The following is a 21,717-nucleotide window of genomic DNA, read 5'->3' as shown; positions in this document are numbered from 1 at the left end:
TTCTTAATGTGAAATTTTCAGTTCATGTAATTTAAAACTGCAAATCCAGGCCTGCCTACCCAGGAAAAAGGATGAGCTGGGCTGCTGGAGCAGGGGCATTCCTGGGTTTCCAGTTCTAATCTGTTCCAAAACACACACTGCCCAGGTAAGGTGGGCTCACTTCCAGCTGTGGAGTTTGACCTCTGTACCAAGCACACAGCCAGCAACTGCCTCGGAGCACCTGTGGCCAGGGTCTGCAGAGCCTGTTAGGTACAGGAAAGAGGTCGGGAGGCGTGCAGGCCGGTGCCTCTAGCTGTCCTTCCCGCAGGTGCAGACATGCTTTGCAAAGCTGCCTGTCACCAGGTAGCACAGCACCTGCGCGCTGAACCCTGCTCTCCCAAGGGCCGCGGGCTAAGGAGATTGGGGAAGTTGCTGTCCGGAAGCTCTGAGGACCACCTGTCACGCACGGGCAGACCAGAGGCTGAGACTGCGCAGTTTTGTTTAAATAGCGTGTTTATACACAGCCCAGTGACAGATGGGGACCCGGAGCCACAGGAGAGTGAGCTGGGTTGGGTCACTGGGGAGCAGCAGCTGGAGCCTGGCCTGGAGCAGGAAGCAGGGGTGCAGGGGAAGGCCACAGCCACCTGTGCAGGTGGGAAACGGCGAGGCCAAGGGCCACTCACTGCAGTCAGACTGTCCCCACAGGAGCGCCAGGGTGCTGCAGAGGAGCCTGCAGGGGAGCCAGGGGACCAAGTGCCTGGCCTGGCCTGGCCACCCTCTAGGAGGCCGCCTCCCAGCCGGCCAGCGGGCCAGCCAGCCAGGTCTCAGCCTGAGCCTCCAAGAGTTACACAGTTTCACCTGGCCGTGTTTCCCATCTTTCTCTGATCACCCCACGAAACACAATTCTGAACATTCAGAACCAACACTAGGAGGAGAGGCCTGGCTGTGAGTGACCTCCTCTCTGTGTACAGTCACGCTGCAGTGGTCTGCAGCGAGATGGCACCTGCTGCCACAGCATGGCCCAGCCTGGGGGAAGCCAGAGCCACACAGGGATCCGGGACCTGGGACCCCAGAACCTCATCTGGGCCAGGTGGGGAGCCAGGGCGGTGTGGACAGTGAAACCAGGCCTGTGGTGCTCAGTGACCGGATGGCCCAGGGCAGCAGGTGGGAGTCCACCCGCCCCTGCCCCCAGCCTCAGCCATGGACCGCACACCACCGCTGCCCCGAGGTCGGGGCTCAGGCAGAACCGCAGGGCTGACGAGGGAAGGAAAGCCTAGAACTCCACATTTGCAATTTTTATTAGAGTTGCTTAAAATAGATCTGTATCTCACTGTTGTGTTGGCATCAAAATACATGTTCTGGGACGTCAGTCTGTACATCTCCAGCACAAAAATTAAAACTGGTCATAGCACGTTCGGAGCTGCTGTGTAACTAGAAGTTCTGAGACTGTCCTGTTTTAAGTTTCCCCTTACGTCTTTTAGATCTCTACGAAACATTTCATGTCTTGCAGATCATAGTGCTTTATTAATTCATGTACTCTTTGCCCATCCCTTTAATACAAAAAGTTACTCAGTCCCTCTGACACTTCACTAGTGCAGGCCCTGTAACGTCGGGTCACGGGTCCCGTCTTGGTGTGACAAACACCCATGTGGAAAGGAAGGCACAGCAGCGCCTCTGGTGCATGGCGCTCGGCTTCCGGGATGAGCCACTCCGGTCTCCACAGCCCGAGCTGCCCCTTGATCCACCGGGAGGGTGTGGGCGACACCACCGGCCACACGTGTCGCACAGGCCACGCTCACCTGGCAACAGCCTTCAAAAGGACGTTCATGGTTCCGTGGTGAAGGCCCTCTCCACTAAGCTGTAGCTTCGAACTGCAAACCACCTCTGAGGTAAGCTCTACCAGGCGGCTGGTCCTCCGTGGGAGAAACTGCAACCATTTTCCTCAAGCGATTCTAAGGAGCAGGCTGAAAATATAAATATGCAAGCATACAGAAAACTGAAGTCTATGCTTAGGAGAAATCCGGTTACAAGCACAGCAGAGCCAGTGGTGTGGGAGATAAGGCAGAAATAGAAACCAGCAAGGAAGCAACACTAACTTTACAACAGCAGAAAACAGGTTCTCCGTATCATTATTTAGGTAACTTAGCGTTCAAATATTAATTTTGGAGCTCTAAAAAAGATCCCCTTTGATAATTAAAACACTTGACCAGAATAAACCAACAATGTATCTTAAATCATGTTGCATAAAATAAGTGACCCATTTAACAGAACTACTTAATGAACTTTGCAGTTGTGTATAGGCAGCAAAGTTCCAGACCCTTGTAGACTTGCTGTCTGCAGGGGAGTCCTCCTCCTCTGCCAGCCCACAGCACTAAAGCGATGCTCTGAGGGTTTGCAACCCAGATGCTGCAGCATGCCACCCGGATCCCCGGGGACAGGACCCGACTCCACCCGCAGAAAGCCCACCGCTCCAGGCTTCCGACGTTTCAGGCCAGGGTTAAACCCTCCGGGGAAAGGGCAGTACGGAGTCCTCACGCGCTGTCAGAAATACCTCGGCCAAGTTCCCTTCCTGGGGTGCAGGGGACAGCATGGCGGGTCAGGGAGGCACCACACGCTGCCTTCCGCAACCCAAACGCCACTTCCCTCCTGGCAGGGGCTGGAAAGCAGCGCTGTGCAGCTGCTTCAGGGGCTCGCGACGGCATGTTTCAGAAGCCTTCCGAAGTCCGTCAGGGCGCACCTGTGTCACTGGAAACTGATCTAGGGAGCCCGGTGCACCGAAAGTCAGCCCTCGAGTGGGTGTGGATGCTTTCATCCTATTTTTAAAGGGGAGCACTCCTGATAACTGAGGCCATCTTACAGACAGACTAGGTGTGCAGGACGCCTTTCCTGTCCTGCCTGCCTTAACTACTACTCAGGGACTTCACATCCGGTCCCCCTTAGGACGAGACCCCTCACAGCGAAGACGCGGACCTCAGGCACTGAGAGGCGTGTTGGTGGTGGAGCACAAGCCAGGTCCACGCGTGCAGCCCGACTGCGTCCCCCGGACCCCCCGCAAGCACCATGCTGGCCACCGATCCCTCCTCGAGAGTCCTAGGAGGAAACCCCATCTCAACCCTCACGAGGCCCCGAGCCAATTTCAAGCCCTGCACATATGAAGGTATCAGAAAAGATGTTCCCTTTGTAAGGCATCAGCGATTGAATGAGCAGACTGTGGGGGGCTCCCAGTCCCCTCGCACCGTTCACCTCTTGCCCACACCTCGCCCACGCCCCCGCCGTGGCCCGCTCCACTGCTGGGGACCGGACACCAGGACCCCGGAGACTGCGAGGCACAGCAACGGGGCAGTTTCGTAGCTCAGGCTTCGTCCGTCGGGGGACTTGGGGCACCTGGCACGCTGTACACACCGACCGGGAGCTCTAAGGGACCTGACCTGGCGTTCACACCGCAGTCGGACGGAAAGGCGCAGAGGAAACACCCAACACACGTGTCTGCAGTTACAGCTGAGTCCCTGTAACATTTTACCAGGTCAAAAGCTGGAACTTAAGTGTGACAAACCTTCACACACTGTGCTAGTATTGGTCTCTCTAGCGGAAAGCCAGTCCTCAATACTTGAACACAGCAGTTCAGCAGAGGAGCGGCCAGCACGGTGGCCGCGGTGTAGTCCGTCACGCGGTGGTGCAGCGCCAGCGGCATCGGCATCGGCATCGGCGGGCCGTGGGGAGCGAGGCACCGGCCTTAGTCAGACTTGTCCTTCTTCTTCCCGGTCAAGGGCACTTTGCTGACAACCGCAGAGCCCACCGCTGTGACTCCTCCAGCCACGGCGGACACGCCCCCTCTCACCAGCCCTATTCCCATGGAAGGCACAGTTGTTACGGCCGTTTTGGTCACCTCCAGGCTCTTCCCACCAATCCAAGCCACACCACCAAGGGTGGCGCCCACGGCGCCCTTGGTAACGCTGAAGAGGCCCCCAGTCACGCGGGACAGCATGCCGGGCTGCTGCTGCTGCGGATGGTCCTTCATGGAACCTGGCGAGAGAAAACATCACGTCCAAGGTGAGTCCCACCCCCGGGTGGGTGTGAGCCAGCAGTGCTGAGACAGTGAAGAGCTGTCGCCTGCAGGCACAGCCCTGTCTCAGCCTATGCCTGGCGATGCTGGAACCACAGGCAAGGCACAACAGCCCTGTTTTCGGTGTTCCCCCTTGATTCACAGGCTTTGTTGTTCATCTTTTAATACCCTAAAAGGAACGTGAAAAATGAAGAGATACACACAGTTGGCCTTTCTTTGCCTCACAGGATGCAGCCCACCATTACAGCAGTGGTCCCCAGAAAGCTGTGGCTCGCAAGGCGCAGCCCGAGAGCCCTAGACGCCCCGAGAGCGGAACAGGAAACCCGCTAATGCTTAATGGAAAACAAAGAAAAAATTCTGGAAATCGAATTTTCTAATATACAGAGTACAAATTCGCCTGGATACTTGTTTCTTGTTTGGTGCCTTTACATTCTATCCTAAGTGGGAAATTCTCACTGACTAGTCAAAATAGTTAACAGGTTCGTGCACAGTGACGGCCACATTTTTACAGAGATAATCCAGCGCCTTCCGTAAAACTAAGCAGTGGGGCCTGGGACGGAGCTCAGTAATGAGCACTGTCCTGCGTGGTGTGTGACGGTCTTGAGTTTAGTCCTAGCACCAAAACACCTGTAAGCAAATGAACATAAATTTTAAATGGCTAAAAGAAAACACAAGCATCTAGACTTGTCATAAGCTTAGCGTGGAAGGGACTCCATAACCGGCAACTTGTTTATATGTAACTTGAAAGCCGGGAAAAGCCTGAAGCTCTGATCTGAGGGCTGCAGGGGCCTGGCCAGGTGCCAGACACCTCGTGTGCAAAACTCCCGCTCCGCTGAGCTGCGCACACACACTTCATGAAGACAAATGCCAGTTCACAATCAGTAAGAAAGAGTAATACGGTTCTTGCTTTAATTACAGTATGCTTTTAATTATACCACATAAATTACAGTTTTTAAGCAGCTGGCACATGAAGACATTCCGGACAATCCAGCTCCCGGGGGCCTCTACTTACCCCTTTCTGACCCCTTTCCCACAAACTGCTCAACTCTCAAGTCAACTAGTTCCTCCGCCTTCTTCTAGGCTCAAGTGATGGTTTTCACTGTTAGTTTCCTAGCCATTTCATTTGCTGACACCGAACTATGTAAAGAAAATTGAGGAGAAAACACAGCGCCTAGTGTCGGGACTCCTCACAACCAGCATGCAGCCCTCCAGGGAGACAGTTATTTACGATAACAGCAGTCTATACCCGTGGTGTGAACCCACGGCACACGTGTGCAGGATCTAGTTGTATCACTGAAAGCTTTAAAAAGTTTGCCATCACTGGATACCAAAGCCATAAATAAAAAATGTCTACAGTCATTTTTTGTATCAGATCAGGACCAGCGTGGGCGTTGTTAATGTTTCCAAAGCTTTCAGAAGAAACGATTCATGATTTCACCGTTTTCAATCTATGAAAGAATTTCGATTCAGAAAGCAACTGAAGCAGTCCCCAGACCGTACACCAGGAGACAGCTGCCAATCACAAACGTGATGAGGAGCAGCTGACACCTCAATGCCTCTTGTGGGGGGTGACTTTTGGGATGCAGGACATCAAAAGTAAACACAGTCCATCCTTCTGTACCCTTACAGATGAAAGGATGTTGTGAAATGATCTAACACTAGAGAGCAGTCAGAAAATCAACCTCATCTAATAAAACCAAGTTGTGTCTCTGTTCACCAACCTCTGTGCTGCTTTACTACAGGCTAAAAATGTTTATCGTGGGAATGTATTCACTGACCAGGCAAACAGACCATGATTTTTTACAGTTAATAACAGTCGGAGCTGTCGTTCACTAGGAAATTCCTTCCACTCTCAGTGCTACAGATGCATATTTACCTTCTGGCGGTTCATCACTAAGGTAGGCTGGGATGTCTTGTTGATTTTTATCTGCCTGATTCATAATCTAAAAAAACAAACAGACACAATTAGTTTTAAAATGACTCCACCACGTAGCACACACTGAATTAAGACTTAACCGACTCGATTTAGAAACCGTTTTTTAAACCCACAGTACTTCATCCTCTCCGTTTCACACTACAGCGCTTAGACGGCCCCTCAGTTACTCCAGGGGATGCCACAAGTCTGATCCGAAGGACGAGAAGGACGAACAGGAGAGCGGCAGCCCTGGGTGGCAGTGCTGCGCCTCGGCCTCGGCCTCTGCCTCTGCCTCTGGCTGGGAACTGGGCAGCCAGCGGGGGAGGGCTGGGCTGGGGCGGAGCAGAGGAGGAGAAAGCCAGCAGTGTGACTGGGTGAGAAACCCTGCCGACTGCTCCTGCTCGGTCTTAGAGCTCAGAGAACAGAGGCCACTATCTCCATGTATGTACGTTTAAAATGATTTGTGTTAAAAGTAGGAGGCCTAGGAGGTAAAATAAAGTATCATGAGGTAAAGAATATATGCATTAAATTTCCTTTTCCTGATTTCCTTTATTATTTTAAAATATTTGCCTTTAAATTCATGTGACTAAGTAAAAATTTAGCCAAGTCAAGTTGGTCCAAGCGTGCTCTTCTGAGATGCGGTCTGCCTAGGTTAGTGACCCCAGCAGCCGACCCAGCATTTCTGAGTCGCCCCCCTGGAGCTGAGCGAGCACCTGTGAACATGCACAGTAGGTATTAGAGGACACTGGGAAACCGGAGGTCCTTGCAGCACCTGAGGACCAGGTGCACGGGACACAGCGGTGGTCAGACAGACCCAAGAGTCCCTGTCGTCAGGAAATAGTCACTCTAGTTGGGGAAAAAGAGGGTAAAGAAAGTGCACAGATGCTCCACGGCCTGTCCAGTGGCACTGAACACTGTAGAGAAAGGGCTGGGAGAACACTCTCGGGTCCCGCAGCAGGAGGGGGCTGGGCAGGGGCCTCCCTCCGCAGACTCCTGCCGCTGACCACTCCGAGTCCGTTCTTTCTGGCAGCAGTGTTAGGCATCAGATGTGCAGGTGATGAGCTAGGGCAGGGTCCCCGGGGATGGTCAGCTGCAGCCCCCAGAGGGGACAGCCAGTGACGTGGGGGCCCACCAAGGGTCAGCTCAGGCGGGCCCTGCAGGCAGCTGGAGCCTGGACCGCACTGAGTGGCGGGAAGCTAGGGAAGGGAGGGACAGGGGAGTGAGGGGTCTGATTCATATTTCTAGAAAATCTTTCTGGCTGCTGTGGGGAGGACAAACAGCAGCAGAATTCAGCAAGGAAACAACTGCTAGCAAAGGCTGGTGGAAGTGAGACTGTCCACAGGAATTTTAACTTCATGCAGTTCATCTGGCCATGCCTTCAAAACCTAAATCCCAGCCAGGCCTGGTGATGCACCCCTGTAATCCCAGCGATGCTTAGGCAGCAAGTTGGAGGCCAGCCGAGGTTACAAAGTAAGTTTAAGGCCAGTCTGAACAGCATAGTGAAACCTGCCTCAAGAGATAAAAACAGAAGCCTAGATCCCATCTGTGCTGACTTCACTGCACCCTAAAACCGGACAGGGTGTGCGCTGTGTTTCCGGAGTTCTTTTAGTGCTCCAGTGCGAGGCCTGACTCAGGCCACTTAGCAACAGCAACTAACCTCGTCCCAGGCTGCAGTTCAGGTCAATTCAGCACATCCCATGCCTACTTAAAAATTTAAACAGTAACAGCCAACATGTGTAACGTCTCATAGAAAGCCACAGGATGACAACTGGATCCTTGGAGAGGTTCTTCCTGATTCTCTCAAGTTTAAAATCCCCTCAAACTTGGAAACTGTGCTTATTTCCACTGACATGTATTCTTTCTTTGATTTATCATCATCTAAGATCATAACAAATTATACAGCACAGTGGTTAAGGCCCTGGGATCCGAAAGCCTGCAGCTGAGTCCAAACTTGACCATAAGCTGCAGCCGCATGGTGGAGGAATGATCACTGCATTAGTGTTGCTATTTAGGCTTCCAAATAGAAATTAAACATATTCTAGCCCTTGCTCTAATACTGTTTAACAAATTCCAAAACAAAACGTGCAGAAACTCGTGCAAAATGTGTATTTTGCCTGTGGAAAATGGTTATTTTAGAGACACTTCCTCCACCCGCCACAGGACTGTTAAATTCAAGAAAACTGACGCCTTGTGCAGTTTGCCTACCACTGTAATCACACTTCTACACACACACACACACACACACACACACACACACACACACACCCCCGGCTGATCACCAGCCAGCCAGTGTTTGCACTGGAGTTGGAACTGCTGTGGTCACAACAGTCCCTGCACGCGGTCCGAGAATTTCGTCTTGGTGCCAAATCCCCAAGTGGCACCTCACCTTCTCCACCTCACACAGGAGCCTTGACAGGTGGTGTTTTCTATACTGTATCTGTTGTGTAATTACAAAATACCATGGCTTGAAGACGAAGGCTGCTTATACTACAAATTCATTAGGATGTCTGCAGATGACTCAGACAGTGTGAAGGGACTTCACCCTTCTGCTGCTGGCAGTGAGGAGCCAAGAGCCGGCAGCAGCAGCCTGTGCTGTGAGAAGCCACCAGAGCACGGACAGACGGAAGGACAGCCAGGTTAGATGCGGTCGGCACTACCCCAGGCCCGAGTGCTCTTCCTGTCTAAAGGAAAGCTTGGACCCCAGCCTCGGAGTCACCCTGGCTTCCTTTCCTTTTTGTCAGTAAACTGTCACCTAAATCAGTCTACACCATGAACACTCCTCACTGCTACTTCCATGGCACATCAGACCACCCGAGCCACCGCGACCTCCTACTCAAACGACTAGAAAACCTCTCAGCTGGCCTCTGAGCTTTGCTCCTCTTCAGCCCAGCCATAGAGTCTCCTAAGCCCTTTCTGTCCAGCTCACACTACAATCCAGAGTGCTCACACAGTGGCCCTGGCGCTCTGGATGACACCCCGTATCACCCACCACACAGCGCCTGCTGGCCCCACTCCAGCGGAGCCACCCCATGCGAGTCCTCTCCTGAGGGCCCCCTCAGGCCTGACACGGCTGTCACCTGTCTGCGCAGGCCCCTGGCCACCTTTCAACAGCAGCGCGCCCCACCCACTCCCCTGTCATCTTCACCTGACCTTGCCATAGCCTCTGTCCGTCCTGTCTGTTCAATCAGAATGTGAACCCCACAAGAACAGGGCCTCGGGGCCGCTCACCGATGTCCGACCACGGAGGGCTATGGAGTAAACAGGTAATAACGAGAGAAAAGGGGAATCTAGGACACCAGACCCCTAGAGTAAGCAACCAAGAGAGGACTGCAGAAGGCAGCCCTCGCCAGAGAGATGAGGAGCCTGGACCAAGCTGCCTAGAGACAGCTGGCCTTCCCGGGAGCCCTCGCAGGGTTAGGGGCCCGCACGGAGCCGCCGTGAGCCGCCGTCCGCAGAGCGGCCTGCAGCGAGAGAGAGCAGAGGCTGCGAGGGCAGGTGAGGGGACCAGCAGAGGGGCTGAGAATGCTCTCACCCGGACTGCTCCGAGTGAAGAGGCGGACAATCCCACCTGCAGTCCCAGCCCACTACACAAAGCGCCACGCTGCAACTAACCTGAGCGCTGAAGTTTCAGTTTAGAAAAACCAAGTCCTGCATTCACATCTTTTGTCTTAGAAGAAAACCAACTGTAAGGTAGTGATAAGATATATACAATTTACGTTTATAGTTCATATGCAGTGTTTACATTTAGTGTTTATATACACACAGAAAACCACACAGCATCTAACTTTGCATTTTCTACCATAAATACGCATTAGTTTTGCAATTAAAGATGTGTCTCAGCCTTGAAAGTTAACGATGTTTACACACGGTATTTAAGGCTCGTCCTCTTTTCCTAGGTTTCTATCTGCAGGTGAAGCTGCTCGTCTAGGAAACACTGCCCGCGTCACAGGATGCGCGCAGGAAGCGCCAGGCCGCAGGTGCTGTGCACACGCATGCCCTTGGGGAGGAGACCCTGCCGCCCTGACTGTGTGAGCTGCAGCCTCGGGCCCATCCGCCCTCAAGTCACCTGCTGCTCTGGTAACCTCTGCAGAGGTGAACATTCAGCATCTTACCTTCCCAAAACTTTAGTGTTCTCCCTGGCATCTTTTTTCTGTTTAAAAGACAGTACAAAGATATGATGTCTCCCTTCTACTGCTGGACTCCAGGGAGCTTTTAGCTGCAATCCAGACCCCACAAGTAAGTAGTCTCTGGGCTTAAGTGGGTCGTCCCCCCCTCCCCCACCCCCTCAGGATGGACTTTTAGCTGCAATCCAGACCCCACAAGTAAGTAGTCTCTGGGCTTAAGTGGGTCGTCCCCCCCTCCCCCACCCCCTCAGGATGGACTATTTTATGTTGGCTTGCAACATGAACATCTTATTGATATTTTTGCCATTTTCTTAAATATTTCTGCTATATGCTGATACCTAGTATTTGTAGAGTAAGTAGGATAAAAATAAAATCTTTATATCTACATTAACTTTAAGCATCACAATGCACACATCAACATATTGCCCATATTTTTAGTTTATGAAAAGAAACTCTAAGCTCTCACTGTGCTTTTCACATGTACCTTTCTGTGTGGGCAGTGGTCTGCCAGGGCTTGAGAAGCCATAGAAGAGACACGACCCATGCAGCTCACTTTGCAGCAGTTTAAATCCTTCATTTGAGAAGTGCCTGAGAAGTGAACCGTGGGTGCCTGGGAGTTTTCCCACAATCCCAGGCTTTCAGGAACTCTGCTTGGGGTCACTCTCCCCTGGCAGTGTCCCACCAGCCCAGCCACACACCCACTCACACACCAGATGTGAGAGGCAGAGAGTTACCTCAGAAATTTGGTTACACCTAACATTATTAGCTACAGTTACCAATAAAATTAAAGGAGCAAATCTGAATCCTGCCAAGCCACGCATGTCTACTGGGACTAGAGGAGCTTGAGGTCCTAGCAGGCCAGAGGTAGGGTTCTGACTGGGTCTGAGTTTCTTATGTATCAATGGTCTTAACACCAAGCGTGTAGTACTGAAATTCCTTTGAAGCTCTTAGGGCAATAAAAACTCTGTAAAAGCTGCAAGTATTTTAGACCCTCCCCAATTCCAAATTGTAAAACAGTTGCCTTTCTTCCTTTGTACTTTTGATGCACAGAAACTATTCCCTACCTCTATATATAGTTACAACAAAATTGTAATGATAGACCTCTTTGTGGATATTACCTCTTTACTGTAAGGAGAAATTTTTTTATGCAGTTGTCCTCCTTATGCACAAGGGGTCCATTCTGACACCCCCACTGAAGGCCGGAATCTGTATATAGGACTTAACCACACATCTACAGTTTCTCCTCTGTACACCTCCACTCCTATGATGAAGTTTAAATTATATATTAGGCAAATAGATTAACAACAATAACTATAACAATATAATAAATCGATATGGTCTCTCAAAATAGACTTTCACATTTTCACTTAAAGGAAGCATTTTACAGTTTCTAAATCTCAGCCCCAACATCACTTGCACTTTAGGGCCATAATTAAGTAAAATAAGGATAAGCACTGTGGTAATCAATGGGATAACCCAAGGTACTAAGTGATTAACAGGTGGGCAGCATATACAGCATGGACACTCTGGACAAAGCACACATCCATGTCCTCAACAGTATGGAGCAACACAAGGCAAGATTTCATCACTGCTCATCACGGTGTATGATCTAAAACTTACTGTTTATTCCTGGAACTTTCCCCTTTACTATTTCTGGACCATGGCTGACTGCAGATAACTGAAACTGCAGGACAGAGGCCCAGGGTAAGGGTACGGCTGTATTATCCTCCTGCCCTCTACCACCACCGCAGACCTATTTCTCTTCTGCTAGGAACTGTGACGAGGCACACCCTCTCACCTCCTGAAAATCTACTAAATAAAAAATGTATGTGATGACAACAACTGACAGTGGCAAACTGACAACTTTAAAATGTTACCTTTAAATGGTATGACAGACAAAACTATCCAACCCTAAATAAACCGTCTCCCCTGAGCTCACTGCATCGTTAGTTCAGTACATACCTGAGCCCGACTATGTGCTGGGATCCCTTACACACTTAAGCTCTAACTGAGAGCTTACCATAGGGGGAACATATTTTCCTAGCAGCCACCCTCATTCTTTTGGTTCACTCATTCAAGAAGTGGTCTATCTGCCCTCTAGGAGCTCACAATGCACCTGAGCTTCCACTACAGAACACACTTTCCCAAGAAAGGGCACACTGACAGACCTTTCCACCGGGACTTAGCCCACTCTGTGGACACAAGTCAGTTCTATCTTTTGGTCCTGACGCAAACAGATGATTATATTACCAGCTAAAACCGCTTGTAAGTAGATTTTTAAAGAAACTGTAAACATGAAAGACCTTTTTTGCTATCGACTGTACAACATGACATGTAACACGTAATTCATCAGGAGTTCTTTAAGGAGAGTGGAGGTGGATAATTTCTGTCCAGTACAATAGCCTCAAAGATAGAGCAGCTGGTAAACAGACTGAGCAAAGACCAGTAACAACCCTATTCCCTGCAGACTAATCTATTCCAATAATAGGAGTAACAAACACCTCTCTGCAAACTTCTTATTTAAACAAAAGGGAAACAGATGAAGTCAATGTGGTTTTTGTGGGTTTCAGTTTATATAAATCTATTTTTTTTCAAAATATAAACAGTCTAAACAGTACACGTATTTACCTATGAGTGCCACCCGTAACAAGTTCAGTAGTCCTTTGTGTAAATCTCACCTACAAAGCAATGCACAACAGTCTGCCTTTAGAGCGCTTCCGAATGTTATAGAAAGTAAAAGTGCCAATTTTCCTATGTAAGAGATTACAAGTAGCTGAATTCTTCTACACGTTCTATATATAGGAACACTGCCACATCCTCACGCCCATGTCTTGGTTTCTTTGCCAAGTAACTGCTAGAATATTCAGAAACACATGATGGAGCGCGCTAACACACACACACCGAGGAGAATGTACCCTGATCACCAGATCTAGAACCAGAGCCATCCGGGCTTGGGAAGCTCGCCCTTGCCCACTGATTAATAATAAACTGACTACCAGAAATGCACTGAGGCTAGCAAGGAAGAAGAAATCATCCGTCACTAAAACCTGGAAGCTACACAGTGACAAGTAACAACTGACAGCGTCAAAATGGCAACATTCAAGGGCTGTCCTTAGGGAAAGGCTCCGCAGAATCACGATACTCTGCCAACTCAGGGAACCAGGACATCCGCCACTGTCACTAAATGACACACCCCGAGGCGCCCAGGCGCCGCTGGGCACTGAAGGAGCACTGGGAGGCCCCACTCCCAAAGAGCTTGCACACACGCCCAGAGAGACGCCCAGAGAGACGCCTCACGCCTGGGAAGGAGGAAAAGTCCAAACCCTCGGGGGCTGAAACAAAGAGAGGAGAGTTCCTCGGAGTTTAAGAGACACGGCCACGCGCACACACACACACACACACACACACACACACACACACAGCACAGGTTTGTCTCACGCGGGGACCGCTCCAACTTTCCCTGCGATGCTCCTCTGCAGGAACGACGTTCCCCTGCACTCGGCCACGGATGCCTCTGTGACAACAAAGACGGGAGCCACAAAAGCGGAAAAGGCAGCACAGGATGTGCACGGCTCGCGAGCTCACTCCTCCTCCTCGCGTCAGGGAGCCGGAGGTGGGCGCGCGACGCGCTCGCGTACCTGTTGGTGCGACGCCAGTGTCGGGGCGCCCTCGCGAGCACCCGCCCCGAGAAGTTCGACAGGGTGAACAGCAGCTTCTGCGAACGGCGGGACCCGCGTTCCCGGGGGGCGGTCGGCGCAGACCGGGCGCACCGGCCGAGCCCGCTCCCCAGGGATCCCCGGGCGTGACGTGGCAGGCGACAGAAAGTGACCCCGGAGGCGCCGTGGGCGCTGCGCGGGCGCCTCCCTCCTCGCCGCGCGCCCAGCACGCAGCACCCACGGGGTGCTGGCCGACGCGGGGGCCGAGCGGCCAGGGGCGCGGGGCGTGGGGCGCGGGCTCCCGGCCCCCGCGACCTCACCTGCAGGCTCGGCCCGGCCCGGCCGTGGGATGCGCGTTCCGCCGGCGGCCAAGCCCGGGTCCCGTGCCGCGTCCCCGCGGGTGCACCGGGCAGGAGGGGGTCCCCGCCGCCGACACCTGGGACGCTGAGCGCCCCACAGGGCCTGGTGCCCTCGAGGGGCGCGGAGAGGGGGACCTCGGGGCCCCCAGGCGGTAGCGCGGCTCGCGGACGCCCGGGACGCCGACTTACCGCGGTGGCGCCGGCGCCGACGAGGGGCGGCCTGGGACGGCGGGCTCCGGGGGCTCCCGCGGTTGAGGCTGGACTCGCGCGGCCGCGGTGGCGGGATCCGGTTGCGGACGTGGCGCCCGACGCGACCCGCCCCCTCCGCGCCGCCTCAGCACCGCCCCCGCCCGCGGCTGGGCCCTGACGCGCACGCGCTGTCGCGCACCCGCCCCGCCCCCTCGCTCGCTCGCCCACCCACTCCGCGAACTGCCCGGCCCTCCCGGCAGCCCCTAGTCGGCTTCTTTCCGACGTGCGCACGCGCGGCACCGCGATGGCGCGCCCGCCCCCTCGCCCCTGGCGCCTCCGCGGGAGCCCCCGGGTCGCCGGCGCGCGCCTCCGCAAGGTCTCCCCGCCCCTTCCTCCACCGGCCAATCAGGACTGGGACCAGCCTCTGATTGGCGGCCTTCCTCCGCTCTGTCGCCGAGTAACGGTCGTGGGACTCCAGCGCCTTTGCGGCAAGGAGGGGGCGACCGCAGCTGAGCGCTAGTACGCGCGCGTCCATATCCGCGGCGCCTTCGGGCCGGGCTCGGCGGGGGGACCTGCGCCTCGGTGACTGGCGGCGGCGTGAGGAGACGTGCGGCTCGCTTCTGCGTCTGCGTTGTTTTCCCGGCCTCGGCTGTCTTCGAGGGAGGAAAGCCCGTCGGGGTCGCGCTCCAGGCGGCCTGGCCAGGCCAGGCCCACACGCGGCTGGAAATGGCGGCGCGGACCGGGATGCGGAGCCCGGGGCCACCCGCCGTCCCCCGGAGTCCCCTCCGCACGGCCGGGAGATGTCGGGAGCAGCGCCGGGATGGAGGCCGCGCGCCTGGACCCGCCTGGACCCGAGCCCCGCGGTGAGGCTGTGACGGCCGCCTGAGGACTGGGCCTGCAGGCCCGCGACACGCAGGGGGCCAGGGCCGCCTGGCCGCGTCAGTGCTGCCCACCGGCCTTCCTCTCTCTCGGGCAGCCCCTGCGGAACGGAGGTGACCCCAGAGGCACCCGGAGCTGAGACCAGAAGACACGCACGGTGCACGGCACGGGTGGACTTTATGAGCTGCGGATTCTGCACAAAGAGACTGTCCTGTCCTCCTTTGGCAGTCGGATTAGCAACTCTGAACACACACAGGAACAGAACATCAACGAAAACAAACCCACACAATAGTTTTTCAGATGCAAAATAATCAGGGTGACCCAGAGGAATAATAGTTGTTGACAGGGCTCAGGAAATGGCAGTTAAGCACAGATAGCAGGCTGGAAGAAGCTGACTTTGATTCAGTTCGTAAACAAAACAGCTAACATATAAATACAGTATAGTTTATAGCTTCAGCCTAATCATTAATGTAGTGTAATAGTGAGATTATCAAGGCATGGCAGTTTTACAGACCTTACAATACGTTATTGTATTGTAAGGAGAGAACGTTAAATGATCTCAAACACAGGTCAGATGTAAGCAGGACAGATGGATTGTCCTGTGCACCCAGTCTCTAAAGGGATGAATATTTCCTCCTCTAATCGCAGAAACATCCATCCTTAATACTTCTTCAATATGCAACTGTCAGGATTGGAGGCTAGGCAAATAATTACACTTTTATTTCTTATACATCTTTCTACTAGAGAATTTGTTGAAGTAAAAATGCTCGACAAAACTATAGGCCTTCCTGGGAGAGTTTTGGTTCTTTACAGTTATTAAACCGTAATTCAAAGCAGTGATTGCATGTATTTCATAAACCAGGGTGTAGAGCAGCTCTTTGGGGAGGCTGTGGGTTCACCAGAACCTTCTGTAACTACAAGTATCCGTGGTCACATTTTTCTTAACATGTCTGGCCCCAGTGGTTTCTTACTGCCTCAGTTTTCTTACCGATAAAAATGAAAGATACAAGCATGGTAGCACATACCTGTAATACCCACTACTCAAGCTATTACTGGGTTCTGAGGTGCTGGGGACTCTTAGAAATTGTTTCCAGGTTCTTGTCCTGAGCAAAGAATTGATCAAAATAAGCACAATAATGGTAGCGAGGTTTTACATGTGTAAAAATAGAAAAGAAAATTAAATTCTCTACCAATTAAAGGTAAGAAAAATACACCAGGCAAAGCACAGGGTGGGCAACTTGAAAGAGGTAACAGTGACACCCCAGCATTGTGGCCACCAGTCTTTTGTATTTCCTACCCCGCAGGCTGACAATCAGGTCTAGGCATGGTGTCAAAAACTTCTGGAAGCCAGGTGTGGTGGCATAATTCCAGCACTCAGGAGGCTGAGGCAGGAGAAGTTGCTGGGAGTTCAAGGTCAACCTGAGCTACATAGTGACTTCAAGTCCAGCCTGAACTGCATAGAGAAACCCTGTCTCGAAAAGACAAAAACAAAAACCTCCTTGGTTGCCCCCCTAATTTAAAAACTAAAGGAGTTAGTGGGACCCAGAATGTACAATGCACCCTGTGAAAGTGAAAGGGGAGGAACTGTCTAAAAAAGGAAGGCAGAGGACATTGCTAATAGTGTATCAGGATTTAAATCCACATTGTTCTTATTCTGTTTAGTTTGATTTTATTCTGTTCCAGTCTACTTGTACTAGATTTGAGGGCACAGACAGCTATTCCAAAAATAGCAGGATATACTACGGTAACCATCCTTAATTTCCTGTTAACTTAATCTGAAGCCCTGTATAACTTACAGTGTCTTATTATGACTGATCTTATTTGAATCTGGTTTATTAGATCACTGCTTTGTCTTGACTGATTTTATTCAAATCGGTTATGATTGATAGTATCAAGTCTGAGAATATAGGCAAATACTGGGAAGATGACAAGGATTCACTAGGATACCCACTCTGGTTTGATTACTACCTGCTTTTGAAGTCTTATAGTGTCTCCAATGTTTTGTTTTTATTAATATTGTTATGTACCGCTATATTCAGTTATACTATGCCTGATGATATAGACAATTCTATTGAAGATAACAAGAGACATAGTAACCATTGTAGATCACCTTCTATTGTGGTTTTATATGTCTTTTTCATTTCATGTTTTTCTAGGAATTGGTTTTGTTTTGTCTTGTTTTGTTTTGTTTTTCCCTCTAATACAGAAAGGATAGATATACATGTAGAGACTCATGCATGCATAGAACTTCTAAACAGTTTTTGAGAACTGATTGTATAATGCACAATGAAATGAACAACTACTTTGAAGAAAAAGAGACACTAAGGTACCTAGTGCTGATTCTGTAGCACCATGATGTGAAATCCAGCAATACTGTTATTATTTGTTCAGAGTGATTTTAGTCTGTTTTGTTTTATTTCAACATACATGAAACTATGCACAGCTATTTTGAAGAGAATAAGAGAGTATGACAGCTATTGTTGACTTCCTTATTGTCTGATTTTAAAGACCTAAAATGCCTTCATCATCCTGTTCTGATCAGTTTTATACTATGTTGTTTTGTATGAATTCACTGTGTGTGAAGCTATGGACAATTATTTGGAAGAAAACAAGAGACAATGTGATAGACAGTGAAGATCTCCAGTTGTCTTGCTTTGAAATCTGTGTCTCTTACATTGTTTTCTTATGTTCTGTTTTGTTCTTTTTTATGTTTAATTTTATGTTCTTTAAAATAAAATTTTTTAAAAAACAGAAAAAAACCTGCTTGAGGTCTCAAAAGAACTAAAGATAGCACTTTTGGGGCATGTGTCCTGGAATTCCATGATTGACAGATCTTGACCACTTGTAGGGCCAGTTGGCCATGCCTTCAGCTCCTCCTGCCTTGCTGGAGTAGGAAGATCACAAGTTTGAGGCCAGCCCAGGCAACTTAGCAAGATGCTGCCTCTAAATTAAAAAAAAAAAAAAAAAACTTTTTAATTCCTGGGGATGGAGCTCAGTCTTTCCTGGATTCAATACACAGTACCAAAAAACAATGAAAGAAAAAACCCAACAGCATCATTTGGTGCCTGGAAACTCCCAGGTCCACTAAATATGCAGATCTTGATAGAATAGCTGTTGAAGGAAGTTACCTTGGTTTGAGGTACCTTGATACAAAAGAAGGCGCCAAAGAGGTCACACCCATCTCAATTAGAGCTAGACTCCTACAGAGTGGTTCCCATTCTGTAAACTCTTCTTAGATTATCAGACTTACATTTATTTCTGAATATTATTTTTAAAAAATTTGTAACATCTTAATGAGTCTGTGGTGCCTTAAGGTAATAACTGTCTTAGATTAAATTCTTAATAACATTAAAATGACTGAATTTTCTTTTACTGATTATACATAGAACCAGTTGTCTTTTTGAAAAGCTGGAGAAATTAGATAACAAGGTGAGATAATTTTTTTAAAAAGGGTTGGAAATAAGCAGGCTAGAAATAATAAAAGTGAAATAAATAATTTATAGCTGATAGGACACTTGGTGTCAAAGGGGCCCAATCCAGTCTTGTTATCCTGAATCATTTCTCTCTTGATGAAGCAACCACTGTCATACCCACCGTGGGCACTGAGGCACAGTGAAGTTAGCTGACGTAACCCAGGTCCCACTGAGGAACAGAATGGGCTCAAACCCAATTTGCCTGACTCTGCAGCCCACGCTCTTTGCCACTGTAGTTTGAGAATGACAAAGGCATCTGACAGAATCTCACCATCCTCAAAACAGTCCAGTGCTATCAAGGAGATCTTGGTGTCCCTGGAAGCTGAGCTGACACAGCTAGGCCTTGATGTTCTCCTGTTAAAATAATTTCAGAGAACATGAGCATAAGGCAAGGCCTCCCCATGATCCTGATGGTCAGAACAAAAACAGACGACACCACGATCAATCGTGCCTGAACACAAAGTCGTCGTCGCCAAGTCACCGAGTGGGATACACAGTGTGAAGACACCAAACGACTGTGAAGTGGCTGTTGCTTCTTTGGCAATTACAGCTTTGCTCATCCCAAAGTGCCCTCTCCTAGATAACACTGACCAAGACAACCAGTGGTAGGCTCACCTCTGCTTCCTGATGGTATTTGACTTAGAGCAGGGATCAGAGCTCTACTTCTTTAAATCTTCACCATCACCTAACACAAACACCAATCTGCTGCAACGAGGGATGAGCGCACTTGTCCAGCTGCGGATACTCCCAGCGCTCCTTGGCCAGAGAACATTGACAGTTCGTTCTGTCTTTTTTTTTAATTTAATTTTTTTTATTTTTATTTTAACGGGAGTAAAATTAAGCACAACAAAACAGAACAAAATAGGACATAAGAAAGCAATGTAAGAGATACAAATTTCAAAGCTAGACCACCTGAGATCTTCACTATCTATCATATTGTCTCTTGTTTTCTTCCAAATATTTGTCCATGTCTTCGCATACAGAGAATTCATACAAAACAACATAGTATAAAACATCCGAACAGAATGAGGCAGGCGTTTTAGGTCTTCAAAACCAGACAATAAGGAAGTCACTAATTCGTTCTCCTCAAAATAGCTGTCCATACCCTCATGTATATTGAAGTTCAACAAAATAAGACAGGCGGGGGGGAGGGGTTGCTTGGTTCCCGGTGCGGTGCTCCAGGTCCCAGCATGGCGCGGGTCCCAGTAAACACCGGAGGCTCCCGTCCTGGGCCACTGAAGCCTGCCATGCTCACAGCTGCTCACAGGGTGGGGAGGTTGCTTCAAGCTGTTTCTTTCTAATGAATTGACCGTGTCACTGCCCAAGTTCTGAGATGGCCAACAGACCATAGAAAGACATCTCTTTAGGCGCCTGCTTGAAACCAGCAGCGTCAGGAAGCTGCCGGCCTTGATCCAGGTCCAGGACAGCTCTTTCTGGACTCTTCTGTATCACCCATTCCTCTGGCGAGAAAAGCAGGCTTTTTAGGCATTTCTTGTGAAAGAAACTGGCAACTTCCTTGCCATCTCCAGCCTAGGATTGTCACATAAAAGATTTCCCTCCTGTTATTGCTGGGGCACAACTGTAATGCAGGAACACATTGTAAGATGGCAAACACAGATATGTCATGATGAATGAGAAGTCTCTGACCAAGCTTCTGTCCTGCTGTTCCCGCTACAGCCCAGCTGCACGCCTCTGATGAGCACTGAGTTGGTGATTGTCTGTGCCTAAGGCGTCCCGGGCTAACTCAGGGGCTCCTCCCCAGAAGGCTCCTGTGTGATGAGAATGCCTGTAACTGTGCTCACCCTGTAAGGGTCCTCTCCCCTTGTTCCCTGAGTGTTTCTGTATTATGATAAACAATGCCTTTGTTTCAAGACCGGCCTGCCTGTCAATATATGACTCAATGTACGTAACCAATTATGTAATGTTTTGTCACTTGCTTTGTACCTCCCACTTCTAAATTCTGTATGAACTAAACTCTTCCTAAATTCAGAGCTGTTGCCTTTTAAAACTTATCCCACAGCAGCCCCCTGGTGTAAAGATTAAATGCTGCCTTCTTACCTCCTCAGTGCAAACAGTCTTCCCTTTTCTGTTTGGTTTGGCTTAAAATGTTCCACATCACTGCGGTTTGTGTCTAGATGCCCCCCCAGAGCCTCATGCAGCAGTCATGGGAGCAGCTTCTAGAGTCTGTGCGGTGCTGAGGCCGGGTGTGAGTGCTGCACCCGCTCCAGGTCAGGTGTGTAAGGAGGGAAGAGGACGGCTCTCTGGCTCCTTCATTCTTCTCCTGTTTCTTTTGCTGTCTTCTGCCACACTACTCTGCCTCGGAGCCAGCTGATTATGGACCGGAACTCCCACAAACTGTGAGCTAAATAAACCTTTCTGCGTCACAAGGGCCTGGAGATTGGACTCCTGGATTCTGCATTCTGGGAAATTATTATATAACTGAGCCGGTTCCCGACCTCTAAGTGCTCTTTAGTTGGTAAATGACTAACCAAATGGTAGAACATATGTACAAGGGAACATGTGCAGAACAAAAGAAGGACATCGTAGACTAAATCAATGTCAAATACTTCATTTCAGGTGAAGAACTGACAGCTAAAAAGCCTACACAGTGTACGATTCCAGCTACGTGGGCAGCGAAGGCAGAAGAGCAGGGGGCTGAGGAGGAGCCGGGCTGACTCCTGGACATCTGGGCCGGCGGCGGGATTGCTCTGCACCTGGAGCACGGTGAGGATTGCACAGTGTACGCCTCGCTCAGCGCACACCAAGAAGAACAATCTCACTCCACACTACACCTCGGCGAGCCTGATTTTTACTGAAAGATGGGGGCGAAGGGAGCGAAGGTGGGGCCACCTGGCGCAGCGGATCTGCAGACTGAGCCCAGGCCAAGCAGCTGCCTGCACCGCAGCCGTGTCAGCAGCAACCCCGCCGCCTTCACAGACACCCGCTTGCTCGTCCCTCTGAGTGATTCCTCGCCACAGGCGACCACCACACGCTACTCTCTGCCCCCAGATGCCCTGCTCCACGGAAACTTTGAGGCTAGCTCCTACCTGGTTTCACCCTCTAGTGTGGGGCTGCAGCCC

At 50.5% G+C, this 21,717-nt stretch overlaps 1 protein-coding gene and 1 non-coding gene across 5 annotated transcripts; both read right to left on the bottom strand.

The window, feature by feature from the left end:
- Nucleotides 1-1,259: 1,259 nt before the first annotated feature.
- Tmem263 (transmembrane protein 263) lies at nt 1,260-14,456 on the bottom strand. 4 transcript variants are annotated; one of them, XM_063255525.1, is made up of 3 exons: nt 14,286-14,456; nt 5,919-5,985; nt 1,260-4,002 (listed from the first exon to the last, which is right to left on the bottom strand). In XM_063255525.1, the coding sequence occupies exons 2-3, from the start codon at nt 5,980-5,982 to the stop codon at nt 3,713-3,715; spliced, it is 354 nt and encodes a 117-aa protein (XP_063111595.1). In that variant the 5' UTR covers nt 5,983-5,985; nt 14,286-14,456; the 3' UTR covers nt 1,260-3,712. The 4 variants fall into 4 exon arrangements, with proteins under 4 accessions (XP_063111595.1, XP_063111594.1, XP_063111592.1 ...); XM_063255524.1 differs by lacking the exon at nt 14,286-14,456 and adding an exon at nt 13,720-13,743; XM_063255522.1 differs by lacking the exon at nt 14,286-14,456 and adding an exon at nt 13,522-13,640.
- A 5,466-nt stretch (nt 14,457-19,922) lies between these two features.
- On the bottom strand, nt 19,923-20,059 carry LOC111754276 (small nucleolar RNA SNORA2/SNORA34 family). The gene has a single exon (XR_002788970.1). It is a non-coding gene; the product is annotated as a small nucleolar RNA SNORA2/SNORA34 family (small nucleolar RNA).
- Between the last annotated feature and the right edge of the window lie 1,658 nt (nt 20,060-21,717).

The sequence above is a fragment of the Cavia porcellus genome, unplaced genomic scaffold, assembly GCF_034190915.1.
Source record: "Cavia porcellus strain 051 isolate PalLab524CR breed Dunkin Hartley unplaced genomic scaffold, mCavPor4.1 scaffold_8, whole genome shotgun sequence".
NCBI lineage: Eukaryota > Metazoa > Chordata > Mammalia > Rodentia > Caviidae > Cavia > Cavia porcellus.
The sequence above is the reverse complement of the archived record's forward strand: the minus strand, read 5'-3'. Positions and strand labels throughout refer to the sequence as shown.